At 44.1% G+C, this 12,502-nt stretch overlaps 1 protein-coding gene across 2 annotated transcripts in view; it reads right to left on the bottom strand.

The window, feature by feature from the left end:
• The window catches only part of zswim6 (zinc finger SWIM-type containing 6), a 43,088-nt gene that overhangs the window by 15,832 nt on the left and 14,754 nt on the right, over positions 1-12,502 (bottom strand). For both annotated transcript variants that reach the window (XM_022757699.1, XM_022757698.1), the window contains exons 2-3: positions 2,057-2,413; positions 160-308 (exon numbers count right to left, since the gene is read on the bottom strand). In XM_022757699.1, coding sequence (XP_022613420.1) covers positions 160-308; positions 2,057-2,413 — 506 coding nt within the window. The remainder of the gene's footprint in view (positions 1-159; positions 309-2,056; positions 2,414-12,502) is intronic.

The raw sequence follows: 12,502 nt of genomic DNA, 5'->3' as shown, positions 1-12,502 counted from the left end.
TAAAACAAAGTATGTGCCCATATATGCAAGTGGTTTTGTCTGGGATTACTTTGAACAGAGTGTGCATGTGCATGTGCCTGTGGCGGTCAGGGCTGGTATGTTTTGTATGCATGTTGTTATGTTCTGTATGTGTGAAAATGAATGTTGCTGGCTCCCGACCTTGCTGAAGAGCAGGTTGAGCTGCTTGCCGGAGCCATGGTACCCTCCCTGGGAAAGGAAAAGCTTGACCTGCTCCTGAACCTGCTCCTCATCCAGGTGCCAGCAGTTCTCATCGTCCACACTGGCTCCTGCTGTGGGGTCTGGGGCCCCTGCACACATACAGACATACAGATATGTTATATATGCAATTAGGCCACTGCATTATCTTTACTGCCTCTTATCCTAATTAAAAAGTATAATATTACTGGTATAGAATAATACATTATTATAAGATAATATGCTGTGTATTTCCCAGCAACCCACTGATTCTGCATTTGATGTCTATTTTAAGGCTTTTACCCTCACTGCTGCACACATTATTCTCCGTAACCACCATTTAAACCTCTGTCTAACAAAATCAACCATTACCTTTTAAATGGCCAGGTAAAAAAAGACACTAATTTTGGACGACTGAACTCACCTTTCTACACCTGCGACAACATTCATTTGTGTCCTCAGAAGCTTATTGATATAAGAACACCCTCAAGTACATCACCAGCACTGGGAGGCAATAATACACAACGCTACATTTACAAATTGGGTGATGTAACACTTATTTCCCAGATTGATAACAAACAATTTAAGCCCCTTCTTTACAATGCAGGCGGGAACTACTTTGGAAACAAACAGAAAAAGTGCTCAGTCATTTGATGATGACGGTGGAATAACCGGCTGCAATCGCAATTTAATATAAATAATATTAATGTGATATAATTTCATGCAGTCTACCCTCTTCCATTAATACTATCCCCACTTATTCTGCACTTTATTCAAGCATATTTTTCAAAGCAAAACAAATAACCCATTACTCAAAGTAATATTGACAGTCAAACACTGAACTGACACAGTGCATTTGAATTTTAAGTAGTTTGTCCAACACTGTAAGTGTGCCTTTTTCTTTATTCCTCAGAATGACTGTAATGTCATTTCCTGGTAGGCAAAATGTGGAAAAATACAGTATAATATGAAGACTAATTCTGATAAAGGGTATAAAGTAAATAGCATAATAATAATAATAATAATAATAATAATAATAATAATAATAATGATAAATATATATATACAATATATATATATATATATATATACATATATATATATATATATATATGCATGCACCTGAACTGACCCTCAAGCCGATTAAATGAATAGGAATAATTGAGATGGTGCAATCCATTTGATATGTTTTAGTTCACATTTCCAGAGATATTGATGGAAGGGTGATAGATCAATAGTATGTTTAAAAAAATCATAGTTCTCTTGTGATGAATACCTGTCTCTCTCTTTTTCTGCCTACTGATTGACACCTCTTCTTTTCTCCGTTTCCTCATAGTTTTTATTCCTCCTAGCCTGTTTTCTGTGTAACTCCATTTCTCATACATAAACACACATCTATGCTTCCTCGTGCCTTCTTCTGTCCCATGCAGCCATCAGATTCTTTCTCTGTGCTCTTTGTCCTTCAGTTTCCCCTCTTGTATTAAAGTAAGCAGCAGGAACAATATCGATAACAAGCGATATTCCCCCCGTCTTTATCTCTCCGCTAACCTCTTCATCTCTGTCTCTGTATCGTTCCCTCTCTCTCAGTGGTAAATAACGGGTCTATAGTGTTGATTAAAGGCACACAGTCTCTCCTTTACTGTTTGGATCTCACTAATGAGTAGCATTGATCCTGCCACACTTTACCTCCATCATGCAGTCAATACATGTACGTATGTAGCTGCAGGAAAACGCACACAGACCCACATGATCACGTGGTCTTTAAACATGCCCCCAACCTTCTTTACACACACACTGACACACACACACACACACACACACACACACACACACACACACACACACACACACTTTTCCTCACCGTGGACCTGGTTGATCTCCGAGTTCTGTGACAGAATCTCGTCAGCCAGTTTCTGTGCGGTAGGCAGCACCTCTGTGTGGTGAACTGATATGAGATACTGGACAAACTTCTGCAGCTGGTCTCTGCTCATCTGGAACAGGGTTTCTGAGATGGGCAGGTGCAGTTTGACCTGCTCGGGCTTCCGTACTCTGTAAAGCGATAGCGCCACTACATGGGCGCAGTAGAAGATGTCTTTGTTTCCGCAGGTGCATGTTACCGCCGTGATCTTGCAGCGGTCGAAGCTGACGCTCACGCTGCATACAAGCTCCGGGGACGAGGGTGTGGCGGGGTCCGTCACTGTGCCGCTCAGATGAAAACCTGAAGAAAAGTGAGAAAGAAAATAATGAGGTTTGTTTTGTAGTGTATGTACAATGTATATAGGGCTATCCTTCTTTCTTTCATCTCTTCAACAATTAGTCGAAGAGAAACTTAATCAGAAACTATTTTTATAGAGATGAATCATTTAAATACATTTTTGAGCAAAAATGCAAAGACAAATAACAAATTAAATAATTAATAAATTATTTCAAATATGAATTTTTGCTGGTTTTCTTTGTCTTCGATCATACTTTACTTTTGGACAGTATGTCCAACAAAACTTGCAATTAAGAACACATCACATGGGACTCTTGACTCTATATTCTGACATTTTACAGAACAAACTCTACTGCTACTACTTTAGAGATTAACTAATTAAGATATTTTTAGTTACTAAGTTTCCACATGAACAACTTTTGATTGTTAAGACAAGACCAAAGATTTAACCAATCGTTATCAAATAAGACAGATAAGATCAGGCATCTATAGTCTCCAGACAGAGCCAGCAAATGGAAGTTTTGCCTAAACATTTATGAAAAGAGAGCTGGATGACTTCATCAGCTCATTGAATGTGCCCTTTAGTAAATGACATTATTGAGTAACTCTCTAAGAATGGACGCAGCATGGAGTTGAACAATATGAAACAGACTCAGTTGGCTACAGTCACCTGCCAAAGGCCCCATGTTCTCCTATCACGAGAGCATGATCAGGACCAGCTGCAGTCCACTGTTATGACTCTGAGTGAGATTAAAATCAGCCTGACAGAAATCTAGATGCGGGAACTGAGTTCGGTGAATCCACTGCAAGAGGAGGAATTGAGAAAGAAGATGAGGAAGTGAGCAGTGAGTGCGGCTGATACAGTATGAATAACACAGCCTCTTGTTTGAATATATTGTTTGATCTTATCCTGACTGCGCTATCCGGAGGCACGGCTGGTCATTATGCGAGGATGAATATGAATGAGCAGGGCGGGGTCCCCGGCGGTGGCCTAAAACACACACTCATGAGCATATGAAAGAGACAAACGTGTACGCACACACCGAGCCACAGCGTGAGATCATGCATTTATTAATAATGGGAGTGGTTAGGAGAGACAGAGAGTAGCTTATGAATGCATTTATGTGCTCAGAGGAGATCTCTGAAATGCATGTGGACCAGGCAAAGACATACATCTCTTAAATATGTTTATCAAAGGGCTGAGCAGACGCATCGCTGTGATATCAAGCATGTATTAATGCAGATATCAAAGTGTTTTCTGGGCCTCTACATTAGGTAAGAAGGGAGGGGCGGGAGTTGAATATTTCATAGGATGTAGATGGAAATGGGTTGAGGGGTACACGAGCAAACTGAACAGAGGTCAGGTCAAAGTGGTTTTTCTGCCTTCTTGATGGTTGAGAGGTGCAGTAAGAATACAGGTGAACAGGAAGAAAAATCGAGACGGATGTAAACAGGGTCACAACCCTTGCCTATAGTGTTGGATGTGCCCTCAGGATGCATATAAAAATAAAACAAGCTGGATGTAGAGGCCTTATATTTTTCCTCCACAGCCTCCCTACAGACATTAGCAGAAACACAGAGTCAGGCAGGCTGTTTAAACACCCACTGCATGAGTTAGACTTTATCCAAAATTCAAAAGGCTCCATTAGCATGGACGGTGCGAACCTGCAACACTGCAAAGGCGTCAAATCAGAAATAGTAATATATTGTTATATGTGCCCTTTTGCTCAGCATTATCTGCAGAACCAATAAGTGTTGGCTTCAAATATCTAACAGTGCAGAACTGCAGAACATTGCCATGGAGATATGCTTTTCCATTCTGAAAGCCAGCTGGCAGAGGAAGTACATGTTCGTTAACAATATCCACAGAAGAGGGGTGTGGATCGAATATGGCAGCCACTTGCATCTGCAGTGATCAAAGCCTATATGTCTACAGCTGTGAGAGAGCGGGAGAGAGACAGAGAGAGGAAGAGAGGTAGAGAGAGAGGGAGAGAGAGAGAGAGAGAGAGTGAGACAGTCACTTAAACAAGACAAAAAGGTTTACATGGTGCAGCTGGTTGTAGAACTGGGAGCTAACACATTTAGCTGTGTGAAAACATACAAATGAGCAATGGCTTTTCATACTTGCTGATACATTTAGTGTGTATGAGTGGTCGTGCATGTTTGTGTGTGTGCGTGTGTGTGTGACACAAACTTGCGTTTCAAGAGTGGCCCCTGGTCCAGAGAGGGGAGAGAAAAAGAGAACATCAAAAACATGTGGGGCTGAGGGAGCTCAAAGACAAATCAACCTCTGATACAAACACTTATCAGACTGTCGTAAAAGCAGCTGCACTTTCTTTTACAAAGGTTTGTCTTTTTCCCATAGAGAAAATTAACGGGGGTACTTTTTTTTTTTAAAATTCAAAACACATGGAAAATGAAAAACTAATGGAGATAAAAGACTTATCCTCCTTTGAAAGCAGAAGTCTGTTGTGATTCCGTTTGCTTTAACGGACACTCTCACTCTATTGCCTTCCAAGCCCTTTTCATCCGTCCCTCCCTCTATCCACATTCCCACAGCTCTTTCCCTCTCACTCTCTGACAGATGGGTAGGTAATGAGTTTCGCCTTTCCCCGTCCAATCGTCTGGGCACCAAAAACTGCCCCCCACGCCAAAAATGCCCTTTTAATTTAGCCAAGCGCTGAGTACAGGGATATTACTGTTTAGGTACACACACACATGCACGCACGCACACACACCTCCCATGACTCCTGGTTGGGTGGGTTTGAAACCTTCAGTGTCTCATGTGCTAGCTATTAAAGAGCCTGGTTTCCCCCTCACCCAGTCCACCCAGCTCCCCTCCCCGAGTGGTGCTCAGGGCTCTTTTCTGTGCATGTTCAAGAGGCCAGGGTTGGCTTTCAAAGTAACCATGGCGGCCATTTTTAGAACAAGGCCTCTGTGAGGTTGCCCTAGAAACCCCTTCTGACCGCCCTGGTGAAGTCACACTTGGCCCAAAGCGCTGTGTAAGGCAGCGAAAACAGTGTGTGAAAGACTGAGCGAGAATGAGCGTATGTATATATATGTTCAAATCCCACAAAGGCCTGCGGACCACCCACACTCTTTGGGGGACCCACATCAAAGCATTCCCCCAAATAGCCCTTCGCTCTATCTTTCTCTCTCGTTTTGAAATTGTATAAGTGCCGATAAGCCAGCATGCCCTCTCTTGCCCAACTAGCACCACTTCTGTCTATTCAACAACAAGGGGGCCCCAGAAATGCCGGACTCCTGCTCTTATTTCAGGGAGGAAGGACCAAAACTAAGACCTGCAACTCCTTCACATACATCTGCTGTGACGGCAGAATGCCGCCTTTATACGCTTCCTATAAAACACAATTTAGCTTCCCGCATGAAGGCGATCGGCGGTGATCGGGGGCCGGGCCTGAAAGGTTTGCTTGTCTAAGCACAAAAGTGCTCAGTGTCCTGAAATCACTGGAGAAAATTAGATTGAGCAACATACATATATTTCCGCAATCAAATTAAGATTCCAAGTCAATGGAGAAAATTCAGACCCAGCAGTGGGAAGGTCATTAAGTTTATTGGCTGAATTGGTTCATGAGTGACTGTCACCTAAATCTAATATGGCACCACGCAATTCAGGCAGCACTCATCCGTTGTATTTGTGTGTATGTCTGTGTTTGTGTGTGTGTGTGTGTGTGTGTGTGTGTGTGTGTGTGTGTGTGTGTGCGTGCGCGTGTGTGAGTGTGTGAGTGTGATACATCCTGAATACATGATTGATTTCAGGGCAAGAAATAAGATGAAGCAAATGGGCTGGTGTGAAAGCAAGTCAACAAAAGCAAAGAGGGAGAAACAGAGATAGCAAATAGATATTTAAGGCCCATTCGCCTGCGCCGAGTCACTTTAGCCTTGCACATTAATCAAATTACCTCATGAGCTGCAGACAGACAGAGAGCAACACCTAAATCTGACTCTGCCGTGCTAGAGCTCCTCTGATCCAGAGGGGACCACCTGCGGTAGTTGGCGCTTTAACATGGGATCCTACTCTATGTTGACCAAAGATAGCCTGCTAAAACTTCTCTGAGAAAAGGCTACTAGACTGGAATCCAATCCGCTCAGTTGGATTGAACTGAGAGGCCCTACTGAAAGGAGATCTGAACCACAACTGAAGAAAAGCAAGGCTGTACAGCAGGTCGAGGAAGGGTCAAGAATTATTGGGCGACCCCCACCTCTAACACAACCTCCATCCCACCCACAGCTAAAGCAGCATTTCCTTCACTGCGGCTCCTCAAAATGACCCAGTTAATAAGGCTACAAAGACAAATACAAGGCCTTTCAGCATCTTAAAACGTCGGCATGTGTGAGTAACAATGAGTGCATGCGTGTGTGGTCCTATAAGGAAGCACCCATACAGAGACTATAAACAGAGATCAATGTTGTTCTGCAGGAGACCTTGCTCCAGGCATGTGTGCGCATGAGTGTGTGTCCTAGGTGTGGGACGGGCTGGAATAACACAGCTGAGCTCCGGGGGCGGCCATATTTATGCCTCAAACCCTCTGTTACACCAAAAAGCCCTTTTTCTCGCCAGGTATGTTTTCATCGCCCGCACATCCACACACATGCACGCGCGCACCAACACACACGCACTCACTCACAATCTCAATGCTTATCCCGACAGACACAGACAAGCATAAATTAATGTTTTGAGATATTCTATGAATTTCAATGCTTTTACTTCCGCTTGAGATTCTGACAGCAAAATCTGCATGCTAATCATAAGGATGGGATGGAGAGAATATCTGTGTGTGTGTGTGTGTGTGTGTGTGTGTGTGTGTGTGTGTGTGTGTGTGTGTGTGTGTGTGTGTGTGTGCACTGACGCCTGTGTGGGTGATTGGAGTTGTCATCAGCTGGCGGTTGAAATGACAGTCGACTACTGGGCTGCTGCCACTTAGTTTCCATGCGGTACATCAGGAATGACTTGCAATTTTCTAACTATCACTTTCAAAATGGATTCTAATTTTGCTGGATTGGGCCTGTCAGGCAGAGCTGGTGTTACTGCTCTGCTGACTGATCCCAAAGGTTGGCGTTCAGAAGGCTGACCAATACAGAAAGACAGTGAAGCCTCTGTTCAGGGATGTGATCGAGACAAGACACAAAGGACAAAGTGATGAGAAAATGAGTTCAGTTGGTAACAGATGGAAGACCCGGTTGCAAGAAACCTGAAATGCAGGTACAAAAAAAATACAATTCAATACAATTCATAAAGGAATAGTCTGACATTTAGGGAAATAAGCTTTTGTATTCTTCTTGAGAAGACTGATACCACTGTCATTTTACTTGTACAGTAAATATCAAGCTACTGCCAGTAATCAGTTAGGAAACGGTTAATTCTATAATGCATTAGAGGCATTATAGATTAACTGTGACCCCATTCTCCCCAGTCTTTGTGCTAAGCTAAGCGAACCGACTGCTGGCTCCAGATTCATGTTAGATGTGAAGACATGACAGTGGCATCAATTCTCTCATCTAACTCTCGGCAAGAAAGCAGGTGTATTTTCCAAAATGTCAGCCTCTTCTTTTAAATGCAGATGACACAGTTTGTAACATAGCTACACTCCACAAAGTCACAGCTATTGATAACATGGAAAAGGTAAAAGCATTGTTCACTACAACTACTGCAATCTGAAAAAGCAAAAACAAACATGGATTTTTAGATATGGTTTTGCTTGTATAGAATTACATTTCCAACAAAGCAGGGTATGTTTGTCGTACTTAACTATTAGACACTTTAGTCTAAAATCACTATTTGCTGTAATGTCAGAATGGCACCTGTGTGGTATTGGGTGAACTGTGCCTTTAGCTGCTATTCAAAATCTCTGTCACTGGAGAAGCCAGTAGCCTGCTAATTCCGTCTCCTGGCTGTACATTAACTATACATTATCCCAATCCATGTGCAAGGTTCATTAGTGTGAATGAAATTACAGCTGGATGGAAATGAATGTGCGTAATTAGCAGAGGTCTGTCCCAGTAGAGCCAAGCAAGCTATAGACGAAGGTAATGGGATCCATTGAAAAGCCATTGTCTGCTAGTTCAGGCCTTGAGTATCTGTTTAATGACAAACCTATACAGTCAAGACATTATAGCACCAGTGTCCTTCTTCCTGTGAAGGAGGAGAAGTGTAGGTTGAGATGAGGCGGTCCGTGTCGGTCAAGAAGAAGACATAGAGGATATTGTATAGAATAAACAAAGAATATGACAATGCAAGATTTTCATAGGTTTTGGAATATGTGTTTGTGAGCTGGAAGCTGCGTTTGTTAGACCCTGTGTATAATTTGCTCACAGAAAGTGTGCCAAATGTCGTTTGCTGCTCCTGTCAAAAGTGATTACAGATGTGTTCCTCTTGCTTAATTTGAACTTTGCCCTATAAATCCTTTTGTGATGAATCTTTTTGATGAAAAACAGCTTTTAAAAATTTGTCTTGACATCAAAGCTCAAAAGCAAAAAAGGGTAAAAAACAAAAAAAGAAGGTAAAAACAGAATAAATGTAGCATAAAGATTCTGTAAAAGTAGCACAACACAGACAAAAAGCCACTACTGTGGAAGCTAACATGGCTGAAAGTGAACTGAATTCATTTGCATATGAAAATAGTTGGACACTAACAGCACTGGACTGAAAACTACAGCATGACGGTGTGCGCACATGTGCAAGTTTGTGTGTGTATTTAGGTTCACTTATCCACGCCAGGAAATAACCTTACACTCTTTACCCTTCCCATTTCGTTTGGAAAGTCACCCGACACACACACACACACACACACACACACACACACACACATACACACACACACACACACACTTCCCCACCCTTTGACACAAACTCATGATGCCTTCATGCATGCACGCATACTGGCTTCAGTGACTCCCTGCAGTCAACCTCCTTCTGCTCACAAACAGCCCCTCCTCTTTCCTCTTTCTCTCTCCAATAACTGACTCCTCCCCTGTTCCCCCCTCCCACGACACGCACACACACACACGCGCACACACACACACACGCGCGCACACAGGCACACACAGCCCTAGCCTAGCCCTAAGCTGACCCGTTGTGTGTACTGACGTCACACACTAGACAAGGGGAGGCATCATTCCAGACAGACACACACACACGTGCACACCCACACACAAACACACACACAAACACACAGGCCCCAGCCGAGGGGGAAGCTGCATTCCAGCACAGGCACACAGACACACAAACACACATCACCACGCCTGGCGGTGGGAAGCATGGGGAGCGCTCAGCTGTAGCGGGGAGGCGGGGAGGAGGGCCGGGGAGGCGAAGGGGGGAGTTTCAGAGGAGGGAGGAGGGAGCGATGGCTCTGAGCCAGCGTTCCTCTGAGCTCAGCACTTCCCCTTTCAGCTCCAGCCAGCCGCCAGTTTGCGTAACGCAGCCCATGCAGCCCTGCCGGCTCGTGCTTAACCCCTTCCTTCCCGGAGTCGCTGAGGTCACACTCGCTGTTCTCTGTTCGGCGGCGCATGCCACACATCCTGGTGTAAACCCGCCCCTTCCCTAACATCCCTGAGCATCCCCCCCGGCACAGGTCTGTCCCATTATAGCACTGAGCACACCGGCCCACTACTCATACTTTCACATTATTACCTGACACAGATGGAGGCAAATACACACACGTGTACAAACACACACTGACACCACAGAAAAATGATACACAGGAAATAGGTTAACCTTTTACATGCCACTTCTCTTTTTCAGAACAAATCTACTTATATCTTTTACCTTCTTGTAAAATACAATCAACATAAGCTTGTGTAAAAAAGAGTGACCTGGATTCACAGTGAGCAAAAAGACAACACAAAAGCACTGCAACCACTGACATACACACCCATCATTAACAATTACCAAGCAATTAGACAAATATGTATTTCATACACTAACCTCCTTAACCCAGATATGTTTGGATTACGAAATTACAAAAGCATGTGTTATGTGTCAGGTATAGTATGTGCGCACCGTTTCTGATGTAGCTGTGTATCTATTGACCTTCCAAGAACGTATGTAGGCCAAGTGTCCACTCTACCCACAGAGATGGGAGGCCTCGTACATCAGACGTGGCGCCTCCACCCCTTAAAACCCCAATGAAAAGTGTCATAGCTCACACTAACCACAGCAGACACAGTCCATGGCGAAGGGCTGGGCAGAGCAGGGGGGTGTGGGGTGGTTCTCTCACATTTAATATCACTTGACACGCGTCATCCAGCATCTCTCAAACAGCCGCTGAGCCTGTGTCAAAGCCACAGCCCTGTCAAAGATGTGGCGCACGCGTATGCAAGGTGCACCTAGTACACACACACACACACACACACACACACACACACACACACAGAAGACACACTCACACAAAACAAAGGCAACCCAAAGAGAAATATCTCATCCACCTGGCGCTGTGATCGGCAGGCTGCTGCAGAGAACGGGAATAACCGGGATGAAGACAAGTGAGGGAAAGAGGAGGGAGTGAGTGAGGGAGGGAGAGAGGGGGAGAGGGGGAGCAAGAGAAAGGTTGAATATGTCTCTGCTGAATCGTGGTGGTCGATTCTCTTGCCTGCGGGCTATTCCTGTAAATATTGACGTTGATGTTAGGACCACTCTCTTAAGGATAAGCTATAAAGCAAGGGGGTTAGATTTACTCTGTGCAAACTGTAAGCATCTGAAATCACACGCTACGCTGGGCCTTCTGCGAGAGTGTTGAGGGGAAACAGTGAGAGACTTTCAGGGTGAAGAGCTTCAACTACATGAGGGAACTGAGCTCTCTCGGTAGGTTTACAGCTCGCTCCTCTCCCTCTCTCTCCCTCTCTAGATGGTTTAGGTTTCCACTCTCAAGCTAAAAGCAGGCAGCTGACATCAAAACCTTCAGAGAGACCCCTATTTCCCAGAAACAGCTCTCGTTTCATGTAAATAGCTGCCTTTCATGGCTACATTGAGATAAATTGCACCCTGCTGGACAAGAGGGAGACAATGTTCACCCTGGAGCCTCTTTTGTTGACATCCGTATGTGTTGCCATGACAACACGTTTGCCCGGTGCGAGCGCGTGTGTACGTGTGTGTGTTTGCATTCAGGGGTTGTATTTGAAGGGGGGGGTGGGGGCACACATGTGGGCAAACACACGACTCTGCAGGCAGAGAAGTTTATTACTAATCATCCTCACGTTAAAAAGGGCAAAACTAATCCAGCTATGACGACACCTTTTCCAAAACCCTCCAGAGGATCGTATGTGTCCGGTCAACTGGGAATTAATCTGCTAGAGGGACGCAATGACGCTTGAATTCATTTTTTAATACAAGTGGGTTAAAGATGCCAATCCTCCTAAGGGATCAGCATTGCTCCATAGGGCTTCTCTTGTCCTGATCTAACTTCGTAAGGAATTATTGTGATTGTCTGTGCACTCAAAGCATCTCCAACATTGTTTGATCACATTGCTCCAAATTTAGCATTTCATAGATACAGAAGAATAATTATATCTGTACTGCAATTACTGAAATTTTATGTTTTTCTTCCTCGGAGCCAGTGGAAGTGAAGGACTTGTCACCTCTGAGACCAGCATGAAACAAAGGCCAACTCTTTGTTTAAATATTTCACCACGTGTCTTACTTTGAATCCTCATTATGTCATTTGGATGCCAGAGTGTTTGAGGAGGCAAGGACAGGGTTTTAATGGGGGATCAAGAGGGGTTAGGGCACAATGAGGTACACTGCCCAGCGCCATAGCAACCGTTCAGGAGGTTGAGTGGTCTCATATTAATAATATGATAGAAAAGAAATGTGTGATGTGTTGTGTAGAGAGAATCCACCTCCGTGGGCAAGTCAGATTCACCCATGAAGTAGGTGCAGTGAAATTGCCCAAATGTAGGTCAGTGGCAAGTCAATGGTGCCATCCTGGAAAGAAAAATAAAGGAGAGAGAGAGAGGGAGGGAGAAAGAGGAAGTCTATAAGGTTAGGAAGAGCAGAACCAAGCGGCTTACTTTCATCTTAGCTTTTCCACTTAGTTAAATTACATGATGCGGCTGTGTCATACAATAAACACACAC

Source organism: Seriola dumerili, unplaced genomic scaffold (assembly GCF_002260705.1).
Source record: "Seriola dumerili isolate Sdu_G_001 unplaced genomic scaffold, Sdu_1.0 BDQW01000290.1, whole genome shotgun sequence".
Lineage (NCBI taxonomy): Eukaryota > Metazoa > Chordata > Actinopteri > Carangiformes > Carangidae > Seriola > Seriola dumerili.
This window is presented reverse-complemented; position numbering and strand designations above follow the sequence as displayed.